The sequence below is a fragment of the Strix uralensis genome, chromosome 3 (genome assembly GCF_047716275.1).
Source record: "Strix uralensis isolate ZFMK-TIS-50842 chromosome 3, bStrUra1, whole genome shotgun sequence".
Taxonomy (NCBI): Eukaryota; Metazoa; Chordata; class Aves; order Strigiformes; family Strigidae; genus Strix; species Strix uralensis.
In genome coordinates, this window is record NC_133974.1 from 60,215,985 (window position 1) to 60,233,945 (window position 17,961).

A 17,961-nucleotide genomic window follows, 5' to 3' on the forward strand; every position below is an offset into this window, starting at 1 on the left:
CAAAGGTAATCACTCATGACTTCTCCCCAGCAGGCCAGTAGCAATGGCTGCCCCCCTTCACCAAACCAAACAAAACCCTCTCCTCAGCTTTTATTGCTGAGTGTGACATTCTGTGGCATGGAATATCCCCGCTAGTCACTTGGTGCCAGGTGTGCAGGTTGTGCCTCCTCCCAGCTTTTTGCCCACTGGAGGGGCAGAGCAGGAAAAAGAGGTGGCCTTGACGCTGTGCAAGCACTGCTCAGCAGTGGCCAGAACACTGGTGTGTTATCAATGCTGTTTCAGTCACAAATGCAAAACGTGGCACCTTAGGGGCTGCTCTGAAGGAATTTTATCTCTGTCCCAGCCAGACTCAGTAAGTTGTCAAATGTACACAGAAGCACAAAGGTCAGCTTTGTATCTTACATTTGAGAAGGGTCCCATGAATGACAGTGAGACTGGAAAGGTAAAAATCAGAATATAATCTAGCTCCCAAACTTTTGCTGATGAGCACAATGGGGAATTCAACTTGACAGCAGCAGACAGGCCTCAAACCGGCTCAAACCACAAAGCATTAAACAGAACCATATTAATTACTGAGATGAATGCTCAGTACCTCATTAGTGTTTTTCAGCATAGAACTGTGTTCCATTTTCCTTTTGTATTGACAAGCATTCTTGGACTCTTCAGATAATTTTTTTAATTAGGCTAAGAAATATTTTCTGAAAAGCCTATCCTAATGCTTTGAATACATTGCAGAATTACTGGCTAGCCCCTGAAGAGGCAGTGGGCAGACCCCATTAACTATGTCACCCTCTTCTACAGCAGCATTACAGCATCATTTTAAAACTTCCTGAATCACCTGTAGAGATTTCCACTGAGCAAAGATCAATAAAATACTCTTGGAGGGTGAACTCAGGAGCTCTTTTTCTACAAGAGCCTGGAGAAGCAAAGGAAAGTTGCTTAGCCACTGCCCCTGCCTCTGTGGTTCTTTGATCCAGTATTAGCATTCCTGAGAAAAGCTGCTTTTGTGACTACATGTTTAGGAATGACAAAGCTTTATTTGTACACTTTTGCTCAGTTGTTTTACATAAACTCCCAACCTAATGTGAACCCAGAACATAATGCTTTTATGCTGAAGTACTAACTGCCCCCTCTTGAGGGACGGAACAGATACAGATACACATACAATGCTGTTAAATAGACAATGAGAAAAAGTTTAGTGTTTTGACTAAGGACAGCATTTTCAATGTAATTAAACTGGTAATAGCACCCCAAGCTATTCTGAAGTCTTCTTAATTGTGAGTTGCAAATAAAAGCACAAAAATGGGAGCAAACCAGTGAAAACTCTATTTGAAATTTGACAAACTTGGAAACAATAAAATGCTGTGTAAAACCTCGCTTGCTGTCATTTCAAACTGATGTGCAACATTTACTGAAGTGCTGAAAGTACTTTCAGGGTTTGACAAGACAAAACACAGATAATCCCTGTACAGTGTACAGTCCAAAAGAGATGCAGAATTCACAGGCTTCAAGTGGAAGAAGAGGAAAGACCACTGAGGGAGCTTGCCTCAAAGAAGTGAAGTTTAGGAACGATTTGAAGAGATGAAAGTAACTTAGTCGGGCAACAACACCTTTTAGAAGGTCAGAGTTTACTTACTACTCCAAATAATCTGTAATACTAAAAAACCTCACATGCTAAAATTTTTGCAAAAGTAATTTAATAAATTCTGTTCTGTTCACCCTAATGGGACCCTGTTGAAAAAAAGTTGCCTGTTGGAAAGTTTAAATTCCTGTTTCATCTGTAGATGCTAATCTACTCTCCACATCACAAATGAGGAAGAAGAATTTTGTAAAACTTGTAAACTAGTAGCTAAATTGAATCACGTGTGTTAGATATGACGCATTCGTGACTATTCAGGCTTCAGAAGTCATCTTTTATTCTGGAGTGTACCAGTGGACAAGCTGACCAGTTGTATTATCTATCTTTTAGACTACTTTTGAAATACTGGCTATCGCTGCAAGCAGGAGATCAGATTTGTCAATCTGTGTGCTGATCCAGTTTGGCAGCTTGGTGTTTATAATCATTGTATGGGCCCGTAGATTTCAGTCGCTCTTTAGGAGGATGCTCATCTAAAGCTGGCAGGTAGGAAACTTGGCCCTATAATTGTTTAAAAAAAATCTATAAATAATATTTTTTATAATAATCCTTGTTTTTATTCAAAATATGATGATAGGGCAAGCTTTTTTAGTTGCTTACCTAATGGGTAAGACTGTTTCATTAGGGCTTACTCTGCTTCTGTCTGTTTTGATCAGAGGTGTGCATAAAGCTCTTGTAGAAGCGCTCAAGTGATACTTAAACCAGCCAGCAGCAGGAGGGAGTGCAGCAGAGGCCATGTAACATCTAACACTAAATACTTACGTGGCAGCGGAAGCCTGGATCCTTGACATTTAATTATTTGAGCCAGCCTTAATTAAGAACTAGTAAATTTACATGAGCTGGACTTGGAACTTGGCATGCTCAGGCTACACACTGCCTCAACTGTGTGTCTTTATTATTTGTACAATGTCTAGTAATGTATTATTTTTCCTGATACTACCATCCTGTTAACCAGCTGGCGACACTTGAACAGCCTGATACTGCTTCCTGCAAGCTATGAACTAATGCTACAGCAGAACTGACTGGATTTCAAAATTATTAGAATTAAACAAACTGCATTCCACAGCTGTATTATAAAAAGCTTGATTCTCTTCAAAATCAAAATGTATGTACAGGCTTTATCTAATGGGAGCTGAAATCCACTGAGGTGTGTGTGTTCATATCATTTTGGCAAGGAATGCTTTTCCAAAAAACAAAGCATTTTAAACGTGTTAAGATCACAAATTATATATATTTTTCCAGCTGCAAGACAGATTTGTTTAGGAAGGAGGAGTGGTTCTGAAAACTAAGGGAACACACAGAAGCAGTGCCTGGTGCAGCACATACTCCCCAGTTTCCAACGTGGTAAAATTATGTGGTGATTAAAACTCACCCTTTATTTCCCTGTCCATGCTCTACCTGCATCTGACTCCCCTGTCTCCCAGATACACTTATTGCAGCACATTAATTTCTTCCCTTTTTTTCTATTATTTCTACTGTCTTTTCACTAGGAAAAGTAGGCAGAGGGGTAATTAAATCCATATTTTTATTTGCCCAGTAAAAAGACTTCTTTTGATGCAAATCCCCATTGGATGAAAATGTCAAAACAAAAAAACCACATTATTTTAGGCTTTTTGCAAAAAAACATTCTTTCCTATAAATAGCATAAAATAATCTATCAGTTTTATCAAGTTCATAATCTATATTAAATTTCAATATCCTTTTGAGGCAAGAGAATATCTTACTTTAAAGACTCATCAAGTAGTGTAGTTAACAGCGCATAAAAGCTTTTATTTACACTGGTAAAAAATAGAATTTTGTATTTCTAATTATACAGTTTTCTTGGTGGGGACTATTTTAAATACAGCTCCTGATTATTTTTAATAGCATTATTACAGCTATTGTATATAACCTATCCTTTTTTTCTTTTTTACATAGAAAAAGTTCCCCCAGAAGAACCATGAAGGAAATTGTTAGCAGTCATCTTTCAGTCTCAATTTTAACTAGGTGATCATTTTTCTCCCAGTTTGGAGAACTCACAAGTGTGCTCTGAAAGCACAGTTCTGCCTCAGATAAGTTAAGGGACTGCAACACTACACTTTTATTTATGCATTTGGCACTACAGGATCTCTATTCTCCTCCTGCTGTAAACAACATTGCTGCATTTTGGTGAAAGAAGAGAGCAAGCCTTGTTTTTTGCTTCCTCACGAATGCACAGTGCCCCAATATACAGTTCCAGTTGCCTTTCACATCTTTACCTTGTGGCACCCTACTTTCTTAAAGGGATATTAGCTGAATTCACCAAGAAGGCTGCAGAGCTTTGTGATCTTCTAGGGTATGACACAGCATTAGAAGAACAGAACAGGTAAAAATAGTGTGAGATACAGAGGAAAAGAGCAGGAGACACACGAGGTCTGGAGAAGGTATGATGGTAAGAACAGACTATTAAATACCAGCACTAGTGCAGCTCTCCAAAATACATGCAAGATGCAACTAATTTAGCAACCGTCCTTGCTGTGGTATTTCTGTAAATTTGGGAATTTTCATATATTTCATGAAAGTAACTTCCATATGTCAAAATAACCTAAACTTTTGTTATATACCAGGCTCTTTCTTTGAACAAGTATATGAATTCCCATAAAAGTTTTCAATTCCATGTTTTACAAATCAAAATCCCACACACAGTATTTCACAACCTGCAAGAATCAGTGTTGTATGGTAGCAAGTTAGTAATTTATACTTTCAGTAACCTAAAGCAGTAAGCTAGCAGAGATATTTTAAGAACTGTGGTATACTTGGTAGTGGATGATAACAATGAAAGGACAATCCAATGACAGCACAATGGATTAGTTCATTATTTGCGATTTCTGTCCAAACCTCTAACATTTTTACAAAAATATCTTTTATCCTTCCAACCCATTTTCTCTCTTGTTCATGTCCCAGTAAGAAACCGAGTTGCAATTCTGTAATAAAAACCTCTTTCAAGATGGTATCTAGATACGTTTTTTCAAATGGAGCCATGCAGCAGAATTCACTAGATGACAAAGCCTTATTCTAGTAAAGTGATGATCACATCATCATCCTTTCCCTGCCAAAGCATTTCACCTTCAAAATGAACCAGACCATGTTTTCTGGCTCTTAGCAAGATTCCCACTACTTTATTGGAAATAGTCACGTATGTTTCAAACAGCTGCCCAAATGTCACACTCACATGTCCATCTTCTCCCACCTCTCCAGTGCTTCTAATGATCAAGCACAGCTCTTCTACTTCCTTACCCACATGTGAGTGAGCATCCTTCCCTCTCTGCTCTGTCTGAGACCCTTCGGGGGGTCTCCCGTAGGTGGGATCTCCTCTGTGAGTATGCACAGGTTTAGATGCAAGCCTGTCATTGTTGCTGAACGGGTTCTTTCTCTGATACTCAATGTGATCCTCTGCCCAGGTCTGCCAACTTTTCCTCAAGTCACCCACCGCACTGGTAGCTTTAGCACTCTGCCCTTTATCTTCTTCCATTTCTTGAGAATGTTTTACAGCATTCAAGCAGGAAACAAATCAATGACTGGTTGTAACTGTGGTTCCTGGGTGCGCTGTCAGCTGTGAAGGAAAAACAATAAATCAGCCTGATATAATTTTTGGAAGAGTTTTGCCTGAGTGAGAGGCAAGGCTGCTGAAAAAGCCGTTAAATATCTGAAGATTTTAAGTCTGCCCATAATTCTACAGCAATGAGGAAAGTAAAAGTGATTCAGCTGAAATTTGGAAGTAATTTTGTAAGACAGGGCAGTAAGTTATGCTTACCAGGTTACATGGCGAACCACCAGTCCTGCAGTTACTGTACATAGCCTGCAGCCTCTGTGCAACACACCCGTAGTGCAGTACTTACTCTTCATGCAGTGATGCCTTTTAAACAACTTTATCCTTACAGCCAGCAGCCAGGCAGACTTCCCCAAAAATCTGATGCAGTGCTGGCTGACCTGTTCAGCACAGGCTTACTGACAGGCCAGAGAGCAAACCATTCCCCAAGAGGCAACAATCCATACAAAGGGGTGGGCAGCCTTTCTCCTGCCTGCACACTGATTAAAGGTGGAAAAACCCACGCTGTGCCGACCAGGTTCCCACAGACTGTGGAAGTTACTATGCACAGAAAACGTTATCTGGAGCTGAAACGCCGATATGTGGTGGGAGCAGGGGGATCTTCCTCATCAGGCACTGAAAAGAGAAGTAGAAATCCAATTAGCAAGCGTGACACTGTCTGCAATGCCCTATTTAGCGACGAAGACAAAACCAGAGTAAATAGTTCACCCTTAAAAGGCTGTGCTGCACAGCCATGTCTGCCTGCTAAAACCTAAGGGCAGGCTGCAGGCAAGGGAGCTTGCACTCCAGAGGTGAAACTGCCCAGCCCCTCTAGGCACAAAGGCTGCCTGCCAGCTATGAAACAACATGTACTGAGATTATGTATGGACTATCTGTGCAGTGTGTAATTATTTTGATGAATTAGGGACAGACTTTTATACACCTATAGAGATCCGGCTGTATTATAACCATGTCTTTGCTGGATCATATCCTTCACCTGTTGAAATACATGAACTAGAGTTCCCATATAGCACATTTACTAATGAGCTGATACTTTTCTTACAGACATTTGGAGATAAAACAGAGGATTAGTGCTGCCTTTTCTATAGGAAAATGGGCAGAAATGCAAATTCTGAACAATTTAATCACTGAATTATAGATTTTAAAAGCAGTTGGGGTTTTTTTAAAGTAAGATTTCATGAGTGTTTGCCCATATCACACGTTGACGCTGTTGCATGTGAAGCCCATGAGCAGTGACAGAGCTCCCTCAATACCCCAGCAGAACGTGCAGGTCACAGTCAAAAGTCACTTGTGTTGCCTTTGGGTCTAGAAGAGTGTATGGGGTGAGCAGAATATGGCAACGCAATGCCTATGAAAGAGAACTGAGAGAGGTAAGCAGCAGCATACATTAAATAATGCCTTCTCATTCATAGTCTCTCACTTTTAAATTGAAACTCATGATTGTCATATGATCCTGTTGTATTTTTCGTGAGAGGAGGGTGGTTAATTGTGGCTTCCTAGATAAATTTCAATTTGAGTAATTACATTTTGTGTACTTAAAATTCCCCTGAAGGCTAAAAAGGATAATTGTTCTTCCTTTCTCTCCCTAAAATAGTTACGTAATGTTGTCAGTGTAGGATGACTCCCCAAATCCACGTTAACAAACCGCTTGATTCTCCTCAGTGGCAGTACAGGAACGTATTTACAAACACAGCATCTGAGAAGCACTTTGTTTTGATGTCAGGATCAAATACTCTCTAAGTCTTACTTATTAATATACATACACTTTCAAACTATGCTGAGCAGCATATAGAGACTGCCAGTGATTTTGCATGGATCCTCAAGTCAAAAGCAGGAAAAAACAGGGCTTTAGTTAAATTCTTGTGTAGAAAACAGTATCACTGGGAAATTGAGGTATTCGCCTTCTGAGAACAGACAGCAATGCTCTGCAGATAAAGTAGTGCAGATAAAGTAAGCAAAAGCCAGTCTCAAAGAGATTAAGCTTAAACAATAATACCAATAACCCCTCCCAAGGAGTTTCTAAAATGGAAGCTACACAGCTAAGAAATTTAAAGTGAGACAGATTGGAAAAATAAAAGCAGACTTCTTCCACTATATCTCTTTCAGCAATTCCAAGATTTTGTAAGTAATCTCAGGCTCGTGGGGTTTGTCAGCAGTTCAGCAGTGTGTTTATTAGCTGGGTCTCAGCACTCAACTGCTGAGGTGAACAAGCCTGATCCACATCCACCTCTCTTCTTTCACTTCTAGGAAAATTCACATTTAGCTGCCAGTTACATTTAATTGTTTTCTTGTGAGGGCTAAAGCTCCATAGCAAACCTCAGTTTTGATTACCACAGGAAGAGATAACTGGAGAAGCTGCAGGATGAAATTATGGAGATGCATAAAGAATGTGGCCTGTGCAGTGCTCACAGGTCACGAGCAAAATCTTAGTCATCTAGAAAAGAAGCTGCCCAAAAATCAGCACAGAAAATACAAAACATGAGTTCAGTGCTGAGCTGGTCTGGTCCCAACAAAAGGCTTACCGAAATCTGGATAAGCCGAACCTTTCAGCTCAACGTAACAGGGAGACCAGTCAGAACGGAATTATAGTTATCAAGTCTAGATGTTAAAGTTAAGACAAAATATAAGCTGCAATACAAAAAACCTTTTTTCCCCCCCGTCAGATAGTCACATCTCTCCCCTTTCCTGAAAATCGGTTTTTCATCTCTACCTGCTCCCACACCCGCGTCGCCAGCGCTGACCTCCTTCCCGCGGAAAAACAAACATGACTCCTCTGGCGTCTGTTAATTCTTAATGTTATTTAAGGAGCTGCTTCACCGATGCCAGGAGGGCAGGTTATTGCTGGGGAAGGAGAGCTCGCAGCTGCGCAGCCAGAAGGCCAAGGCCCGGACCAGCCGCCTGCCCCCGCCCAGCGCCCCCTTCAACTTTCCCTCGCGCACCCCTCCCAGCAAAACGCTGTTGGACGCGTGTGCCCACTATACGTATATTTACTTATTTATACATTATATACAGGTACTACTATGCTGACACATGGCACGCATTATCACGCGGATAAAGTAGAAAAAGGATGAGATGAAATAAACGCTCATTAACGAAGGGTGCGAGCAGCACTTTGCCGCCGCGCCCCGCAGCCCTCAGTCAGCAAAGCCGCAGGGAGAGGGGGCACCGCGCTCGGGGCGCGGGCGGGGTCTGTCACACACCCCTTACCGGTGGCCGCGCTCGGGCCGGTAACGGCGCCTCCCCGCCGGGGCCGAGGAGGGCGGGGGGGGAAGTGAGCGGGCTCCTCCCGCCGCGGCGCTGGGCCCGCCCGGCGGCGCATGCGGCCCGGGGAGGCGGGGGATGGCCGGACATGGCGCTGGCGGCACCGGCGCCCCGGCGGTACCTGCTGCTGCTGGCGCAGGAGCACCTCGAGTTCCGGCTGCCGGTGAGCGCCCCGCGGGCCCGCGGCCTGGGTCCCGGCGGGGTGGGCCCGCTGAGGCGGGGGTGGGCGAGGCGCTGCCCTCGGGGAGCGCCCCAGGGCAGCGCGGCCCCGGGTGTGCCCGGGAGGCGGCTTGGCCCCGGCGGGGCCTCGCCCGTTGCCCGCCCGGTCCGCTCGGGGAGGGCCCGCGGCTTTCGGAGGGGGGGGCGCCCGGCGCCCCTTCACTCGCCGCTCTCCGCGACCTCCCTGCGGGGCGCTGCCTCTTTCCCCCTCAGCCTCGCAGCGGGCGTGGGCTTCCTCCTCCTTCCCGCCAGCTCCGTGGAGACCCTCTTCACGGTGGCTTTAAGGCTTCCCTTGCCGCCTGTGGAGCTAGGAGAGGTGGCCAGCAAAGCACCTGGGGCTCCAGATAAGAAATGGAAACGGGGAGGAAAAAACGGGTTTACAAAAATGTTTTTGAAGTCTTGTTTTGATGACTTTTAGTCAGGACTTTAGCTAAACTACGTAGCTGCTCCCGCCAATGTGGTGTGGGTACATAAGGTGTTGGTGCTGCCCCAGTGACGTGCGAGGTCCTCTTTGTCCCTGGGGTTTATGGAGCTGCATAAGGCAGGAGGGTGTGGATTTCTTCATTTTCTGGAGGAAGGCTTGGGGAGCAGCAAGGATGAGGCCCCTCTGAAGTCCTAGAACTGGGGGCCATGATGGAATGAGGTCTCCAAGGCCTTGGCTGGCGTCCTCTGTGTCGCACCGGTGGCTCTGAGGACTGCTCACCTTTGGCTGTTGGTTCTGAGCGTTTGTTTCCATGCGGTCGGAAGGGTTTGTGCCGTGCTGGCCCGGCTGCAGGATCAGAGAGTAGACCTGCTTCAGCGGTGGGATGGCAGGATGCCGGGTGTGGGAGCCAGCACGTCCTGCCCAGAGTACTGCAGTCTGCTTGTCATTGACACATTTATGCTAGCTGGGTGCAAAATTAGGGTGCAGTGTGTGTTCTCGGTCACTAAATTGGTTTTATTAAGTGGTATTCACAGAATTTGTTAACAAAATATATAATTGTAACTTACCCTAAGCTCCCTGGTATTTCTTATGGGTCCTTGGTGAACGCCTAGCTTAGCATAGTCTCAATTTCAGTGTTTATAAGAAAACCTTTTTGTTTGTAAATTTTGCTTGTGATTATTTTTTCCCTGGCGATGATTTACAGAGTTACTGCACACTGTAACAAATTTTGATAACACTGTAACAAGTTCTGACCTGCTCTTGTGGGCACCATCTTGAAGAGCTGGTAATATGATACCCAGGGTAATATGTTAGTGTTTAAAAATCGTGCTGAAATGCAGAGTTATTTCCTAGAATTGGTAGGTCATCAATACATATGTTGTAAAATATTTCATGAGTATCGCATCATCTTATTTATTTTCCTTGTTTTCTTTAAGGCGTTCTCTTGTACCTTATTGTTTACTATCTGCTTTGTGGGACTGGAACATGAATTTATTCTATATTTATAATCAACACAATTTTTCTTCAGGCAAGGGCATTGGATTAATTAAAAAAAGAGATGATATATATGTAACATAGAAGGCTTTGCTTTTTTTTCCCCAAGGTTGTAGTTACTCTTGGTTGATATAGCTGCTGAAGAAAGCAGTTCCATTTCCCTTTTCTTGTACTCTGGTGTCTGCTCAGCCATGTGTTTGGCTTTGCGATGAGCTGCTTTAGGGACATGATTTGTCTGAAAACTTAATGAAACACGCACAGAATTTTCAGCCAGATCAGTTTCCTGATCTCCATCTCTACCATGCCTTCACATAGGGCGAGCACTGCTTTTCTTCTGGTGGTGGTAGAGCACAATAGCTGAAGGTGTTTCTTGAAGTCCACATTTGTTCTCAAGTGTCTGTAGAATAATATTCTGTATTTCATATTGCTTAGTCGATAAAAAGCGTGCTCTGTAGTCAGGGATCTCTCTTTGGTTAGGTCAGATACTGAGAGGTAACACCAGGCATCCTCTTTTCCAGCACAGGGTGTCTCTAATGGCAGATAGATGCATGCCATCCTCATGCAGATTTGTTCCAGTGCTTTGGCCTTTACTTTTGGAAGGATCTTTCCAACCTCTTATCCAGAACACTGCTGTGGTCTGAACCTGGAGCTGTCATCTCCCCTGTAGTAAACTTTGAAAACTGATTATCACCTTCCTTTATCACAGCAACCTTTAGCATGTGTAGAGGTCATGGTTGCATTTCTCTCCAAGCCTTTCCTCGTAGGCCATGTTTTCTGTGCTTCTCATTCTTGTCACTTTCCTGTGGATAATATTACAGGTAGTGTGTGGAGATGCTACTAAAAATGTGTAAAATCTCAGGTGCTTTTGCTGTCCCAGGACCATACAGTGAAACAGTTACACATAAACTTCTATTCTGGAGCAAAATCCCTGGTTTTTTTCCAGCATTTCTTATGTCCTTTCTATGCAAATGGAAAGATGGAAATAGATGGGATAATGTCCCACTAAAGCCATGTGTTAGTGTTATGTAGGGGTTTTCTTTTCCTCTGTTTTTTGGGATACTTCGTGGTAATCTTTTTATTTACCCCCTTGGCTCAAATCTAAGCCAATATAAAAATTTGCTTCCATGTTTTGCCAGCAGTAATGTTCAGAGGCTGCAGTGTGTCATTTCTAGCAAAGGCGCTGCATGAGAAACATCCCCAATGTTCACCTCTCATTTCAGTTCAAAAACCTTTTCAGTGGGTGCATTTTTCTAGTTATTACTTACTAGCTTGTTTCTTGGAGATTTGCTGTTTTGCATCTTCAGTTTACATATGGTCTTTGATTTAGTTTACTCTGAAAGAGACACCTATGGAACAAAACCGTTGAGATGCCTGTAAAGCAGGGAGGTAACAGAAAAGGAAATGATGCTCAGTGCTGGGCCCAGCCCTGGGTCAGAGTGTTACCAATGAGACATCTCTTTTATATGAATTAGAAAAATATTTTAAGAATACATAGAATAATATTATAAGAGGAATATTGTTGTGAGAGTGTAGGATTGAACGGTGAAGATTTTGATGAAAAAGAAAGTGCAAAATGGTAGGATTTGATTACTGAAATTTGCCTAACTTGATCTTACTATATTGTATGCTGTACAACTTTTCATAACCTAACCATAGCTTGTTCCTTTGCAACTGAACTCTGAGAAAGGTAATCAGCTGCTTTTACAGCAGGAGAGTCTAATTTTTTTCAGTTCATGAACAGTACGTACAGGCTGAATTTGATTGTGAACCTCTGCCCTATCCACACAACCCTTAAGTGTTTCACTGTCAGTTCCCACAGTAAGTTGGTAATAAACACCATTCTTTCTTCTGTTGCAATATCTAACATTTTGTTCATAATCCCTATGGAGGTCACTGTCTGCATTAGAATTTATGGTATGCTGTGCCTTTTTTGGCTTTTTTTTTCTTTCTTTCTCTCTTTCTTTTGAACATTAGTTAATGCTCCTAAAGCCTAACCTTTATATTTTCACTTTAGGAGATAACATCTTTGCTCTCGCTTTACGGTGGACAATTCAGCAGTGAGCAGGAAATTCATGTAAATGTAAGTGGTGACCAAATATTTTACTTGAGTGCGTGTATGGTATACAAATATGTTCTTTATAGTATTTTTATTGTATGTGGGTAGCTGAATACGTTTTGAAGTTTCTTAGAAAAATAAGGAATCTTTTAAAAATGAGCAATTCTCAATTTTAGTAAATATTCAGAACTGAGTAATGCACAGAATGCACCTTGGGATGTCTTCATTTAAGGGTGCGACAAGAAGCAGTGCCATCTGCTGGGAGGCTCTCCTTTCTTTTCAGAATAGCTGAACGTGAAAACATTCAGCAGGAGTTTGAATTTCGTGTTTGCCTCTAAATCGATGAGACGGCGTATCTGGAAGAGTGAAACTAGGAAGCTGTACGATTCTGGTCTCAATGCTTAGTCAGGGAATGTTACTGGGTTTTAGTTATTACTTGTGTTGTAATGAGGTGTTTTGAGTCTTTAGAGGATGAAAATCTAGAGAAGCATAAACAAGTAATAATAATTTACCAGGTCAAAGATGTGGTGGGAAAACGAAATACCTATTAAAATTTCTCAGACATTCAAGCTGAGTATACAGATTTACATCAGATTGAATGTTTTATCCTCATGTTCTCTGTACAGTTAACAGATTTCTTTTTTTTAATCTTTAACATGCATGTTCTGTTTTTATAGAACAGAATTGTGTATTTGTATAATTCATGTGACTTCCTCCAGCTAGGTATTTGCATCACTTATCTTCTCTTTATTTCAGTCTCCATTTTGGATTCTCAGTATTCCTTCAGAAGAGATGGCAAGGGGACTAATGAAACGGACAGTATGTGCAAAGTAAGAGGTGAAAAATGTAAATAATAACATGGTGGAAAATTGTTCTGCTATATTGTGGCAAATACTAATTTTGTATGGAGTCTTAAAATAAACAGTCTCTGATTACTTTAGAATTGGGGAGGTGTTACTGGAGCCTGTAGGACTGATTATGTAGCATGCCCATCCTCTTTACTTAGTGTGCGATCAACGCAGGGTCTTGAGACTGCATTCTTCACTGCAGAGCCAGTACTTGTCTTGGAGTGTCACTGATTTTTTTAGTCATCTTGCATAATGTTTATTTAGTTGCTTGTTTTAAAATGTGTATGGAATTAAAAGATAAAAAGATAATACATAAAAACTGAAAATCAAGTTTGGAAGGGAAGGGTAGTCATTTCTTGTGTCACCCTCCTAGTGCTGGTATCTGAGTCCTCAGCTCAGACCACTGCAGCAGAGGTCCTTCTACAAAATTCGGGAGCACAGGAATATGCCAGAGAGTGATTGTTCCAATGGTGTGTGTCCAAAGAAGCGCAACGAAGCTGGTGAAGGGTCTGGAGCACATGTCGTACGAGGAGCGGCTGAGGGAACTGCGGTTGCTTAGTTTGGAGAAGAGGAGGCTGAGGGGAGACCTCATCACCCTCTACAACTACCTGAAAGGAGGTTGCAGAGAGCTGGGGATGAGCCTCTTTAACCAAGTAATAAGCGATAGGACAAGAGGTAATGGCCTCAAGTTGCACCAGGGAAGGTTTAGACTGGATATTAGGAGGCATTTCTTTACAGAACAGGTTGTTAGGCGTTGGAATGGGCTGCCCAGGGAGGTGGTGGAGTCCCCATCCCTGGAGGTGTTTAAGAGTAGGGTTGAGATAGCGCTGAGGGATATGGTGTAGTTGGAAACTGTTAATGTTGGGTGGATGGTTGGACTGGATGATCTTCAAGGTCTTTTCCAATCTAGACAATTCTGTGATTCTGTTTTTGGTCCTATTTAGACGTGCCTGAACAACATAGTTTCCAGTGACGCTTGAGAGATACCCCAGAGGTATGGTTCAGGATGAGAAGCAGCTTAGCTCTGGTATGGCTCTCTGATGATGGCTCTTGTCTGTGCTGTCCTGTTCAGGGTTAGTTTGGGCACCTCTGCAGAGCATTGCATGGTCCCTGTTGAGTGCTTCTTGTGTCAGGTATTCAGTTTTACCTACAGTGACTTGGGTTGTATGCTCTTGTCTAAAGAAACCCCAAGTATACAAAATTGTCCTTATGATAATATGTTTCCAATGGGGATAAACTGTACTGCGCTTCAAGCAGCTGTAGACAACTAAGGAAATAAAACATGACAAAACAGCTTGCTGATGTTCCATACACCATATTCTTTCAACTAATGTATGCTTATTTTATGTAGAAAGCATACCTGGCCCGCTGTTTTTCCTGGTCTGCTACTGGTTGTGGGGAGATATGTTAGTTTTAGAGTAAGATTGCTGGAGCATCTCCATTGCAATGATAATGAATATTAAAAGCTCTGAAGCATAATTTATCTAAATAAAATCTCCCCAGCGTTTTGTGGGGTTTTTTCAATACCTATGTAAGCGTAAAAGTAAGAAGTGGGCCTGAAGGTGTTATTGCTGGAGCTTCTTCAACAATTGAATAAAATTCAAAGATGAATATTTGGTTCTCTCTAGTACAGCCTATACTGTCAGCATTTCCATTGCTCCATCTAGAAATACAGTTTAAATTCACACAGTGGATAGAAGCAGCTGCTTTTAGAAAAAAATTAGACACTGTGAAAAATGCCTTTTTTTTTTTCCGGGTAAATGCAGGTTAGAAATGAAGCCTTAAAAAATTTATTCAAGAAAGGAATACTTTAACAAAATGACTTACCACTGGGCATTGGTATCTGCTATTGTCACTTAATAAAATGTAGTTCTCTTCTATTTTTGCTTTAGTGAGCTAAACCTTTGAACATTTTGAAGATTTTTCAGGAGTCATCTTTGAAGAGGTAGTACATGGCACTACTAATCCCTAAAGGCTGTGTTTATGGTGTGTTTTGAAAGCAATATATGCAGTGACAGACACTATATGCAGTGACACTAGGATTCCTGTACTAAAAAGATTTCTTTCTTGTGTACAGAAAGTCCACTCGGTTTGGATATTTGAATGTTGAGGGAAAGGTCTATGATGTGGTGTTGTGCCTTCATTACAGCAGGATCAGTTAACTCATCTTCCAAGGCAATGCTTTTCTTACAGCCAGCAATATGGAAACAAAACAAAAAAAGTGTAAAGTAGCATAGTGTTTAAACATCTGAAAAGAACAGATATCATAACCACATCTTATGATATCAACATACATAAGATGTTACAGTTTCATGATTTGTTTTACTCCAGGGTAGCATAACACTTCAAAAGTCTGTTCTTGACCTTTTTTTAGCCTTTGTCTACCCCATCAAATTGATAGGTGCAAGTAAATTTTGTCTCATTCGCTAGTATCACTGTGTGTCAGAAAAAGGTCTGGTGATATTCAGGGGTACTAAGACTGAAATTTACCATTTTCTATATGTTACCAAACAAAAAAGCTTCGCTGAAATACACTTATTTTTAATTCCTAAACTGGTGTCCCTTTACAACAAAACTTAAGCATGTGCTAAGAGTTAAATAATGCACTTCAGTACTTCATAAAACAAAGCCTAAATGCATCGGTCAAGAAGGTTAAAAGGAGTAAGTATCTGCAAGGTATTTCCTCCCCCCCCCATATGACTGCACTCTAAAAAACTTTGTACTTTCAGGTCTGTATTTGAACTGTGGGGTCATGGAAGGTCTGCAGGGGAACTCTATGCATCTTTGAAGAACTATCCAATGGACAAGATGGTATGCATATAAAGAATCTGGATAATATGGTTTCTTAATACCAATGAATAGCACTGCAGCTGTACTAATGAAAGTGTCTTTGCCTTTTTTTCAGCTTCCATATCTACAGACAGACTCTACTTACAAAGTACATATTCATACATTTAATAAAACACTGACCCAAGCACAGAAAATAAAAAAGATAGATGTAAGTAGCTGTTTAAGAAAACTTTGACATTTAATCTATTCACTTTGTTCTTATTCCATGCTACCAGTGTTGTCTAGAGTGTATTTAAGTTTGGGTTTCCTGAAGATCTTAAAGCAGTTTACAGCTTATGTCTTATCATCTCTAAATGAGATCTTTGTGTCTGAATTAACATTCTCCTCAGAATTCATGACTACTTTTTTTTTTTTTTTTCTAAACAGACCATGTAAAGTATATACAAAGACAAAACAAGTATTAGTGTCGATTTCAGCCCAGTGTGCTGGGGAAACTGAAGCTTATTGCTCAAAACTCTAAGATTCATATGGCTAGAGTTAGGTGCTAGATTTTTAGGAAATTTGTTGCTCGATCTCCGTATTAGGCATTGTTGCAGAATGTGGAACAAGCCAGTCCAGTGACTTCAGCTGCAAGCTGTGGATTGTGTGCTGATTTCCTGTTCTGTCCTTATGTTCTTGTCTGCACTTGTGCTCTCCTCTTAACTGTATCAGTATTTTAATTAGGAAATTTTTCTATCTTACTGTTAATTTTTGCTTTTCCACATTCTGTTTTTAGCAGCTATTTATCCTGTTTACTTCATTTACAGAGACTGAAATTATCTGTATTAATAGCAGCTGTCCTTTCCTCTTTGTTAAGTTTTTGTGTACATGAAGTAATGCTGAGTATGTAAATTGGTGTAGCTGCTCATCACTGAAATTTTAAATCCCATTGTTCATCATAAGTGTTGTTTTTATAACTTGAAAATTACATAATTAATGTGCACACTTCATTTCCTCTGAAGTCTGCCCAGAGAAGTTGTGGATTTCCCTGCCCGGAAGTGTTCAGGGCCAGGTTGGATGGGGCTTTGAGCAACCTGGTCTAGTGGAAGGTGTCCCTGCCCCTGGCAGGGGGTTGGAACTAGATGATCTTTAAGGTCCCTTCCAACCCAAACTGTTCTATGATTCTGTGGGTTCTGTTCAGTTAATAAAAAATGTTATGGTTCCTGATTTCTAATCCTAAATCATTTGAGCTATCTTTATTCACAAGAAGGGCATTTCAAAAATCCAGTGAAAATTGAGAATGTATTTTTAGTGATAATCTATAATTTCTCACAAGTGGAATTGTAGGTTGTTTTTTTATTTTTATTTTTTTGTGGGGTGTGTATTTAAAAAATTTGACCCTGTTATTTTTTGCTCTGTTTATTGTATAGGCCCTTGAATTTCTGCCATTCAAAGGAAAAGTAAATTTAAAGAATCCAGAACACATATTCTGGATTTTGGAAGATTATGGAATGGATCCTAATAATGTTCCAGAAGACCCCTTCCATCTGTATTTTGGTAGATGGGTGCGTAAGTACGCTTACTTCAGTTGTTACGAGCTTGTATTTTCAGGAAAGTGTTTGTCAATTTAAATGTAACAAATTGTGTTGGGTTTTAATGGAAGCAGACAATATAATTATGGCTGAATCTGTCAATGCATAGTACACTGATGCAAGTCTTGAACGTCCTTATTGTGACTAGGAAAAGGCAGATTAATTGAGCAATTTAGAGGTGGAAAATACCAAAGCTGTACCTGGGATCACACCTTATGTTGCTTTCTGCTGAGGGAACTCAAGACAGCAGTGAGACTGCACAGCTGTGGTGGTGTATTATATTACTGTGGGCCCAGATGGAGCTAGAAGCACCAGCAGCTTGTTTCAAACATGAAGAAAGATTTACAGGAGCTGTGGATGGCTTGTGGCCCTGCTGAGTTGCACCAGCCCCACTGGAGTGTTGTGTAAGTGCTTCAAGTGGTCCCGACAGGCACCTCTACAGAAAGGCGCAGACTGATCCCTGAGGCACTGGACATCAGCAGGTCCAGCCCACCAGCAGATGCCCGCCTGAGGGGACACTGGCAGTGCAGTGCTGTGCAGTATGAACCACGTTCAAAAACTGTGTGGAGCTTCTCATCTGAGGTCTTTACTACAA

At 41.5% G+C, this 17,961-nt stretch overlaps 1 protein-coding gene and 1 long non-coding RNA gene across 5 annotated transcripts in view; one reads left to right on the plus strand and one right to left on the minus strand.

The window, feature by feature from the left end:
- Positions 1 to 1,017: 1,017 nt before the first annotated feature.
- On the minus strand, positions 1,018 to 8,508 carry LOC141940844 (uncharacterized). 2 transcript variants are annotated; one of them, XR_012628141.1, is made up of 3 exons: positions 8,412 to 8,508; positions 5,409 to 5,819; positions 1,018 to 5,207 (listed from the first exon to the last, which is right to left on the minus strand). It is a non-coding gene; the product is annotated as an uncharacterized LOC141940844 (long non-coding RNA). The 2 variants fall into 2 exon arrangements; XR_012628140.1 differs by lacking the exon at positions 8,412 to 8,508 and adding an exon at positions 7,915 to 8,059.
- A 25-nt stretch (positions 8,509 to 8,533) lies between these two features.
- The window catches only part of TRMT11 (tRNA methyltransferase 11), a 29,622-nt gene continuing 20,194 nt past the window's right edge, over positions 8,534 to 17,961 (plus strand). The window contains exons 1-6 of one of the 3 annotated variants that reach the window (XM_074862441.1): positions 8,534 to 8,628; positions 12,116 to 12,181; positions 12,914 to 12,987; positions 15,735 to 15,816; positions 15,911 to 16,003; positions 17,205 to 17,339. In XM_074862441.1, the coding sequence (XP_074718542.1) occupies positions 8,554 to 8,628; positions 12,116 to 12,181; positions 12,914 to 12,987; positions 15,735 to 15,816; positions 15,911 to 16,003; positions 17,205 to 17,339 (525 nt within the window). In that variant the 5' untranslated portion in view covers positions 8,534 to 8,553. Of the gene's footprint in view, positions 8,629 to 12,115; positions 12,182 to 12,913; positions 12,988 to 14,931; positions 14,951 to 15,734; positions 15,817 to 15,910; positions 16,004 to 17,204; positions 17,344 to 17,961 lie in introns of those variants that run through there. The other 2 variants (XM_074862442.1, XM_074862443.1) reach the window with 2 other exon arrangements.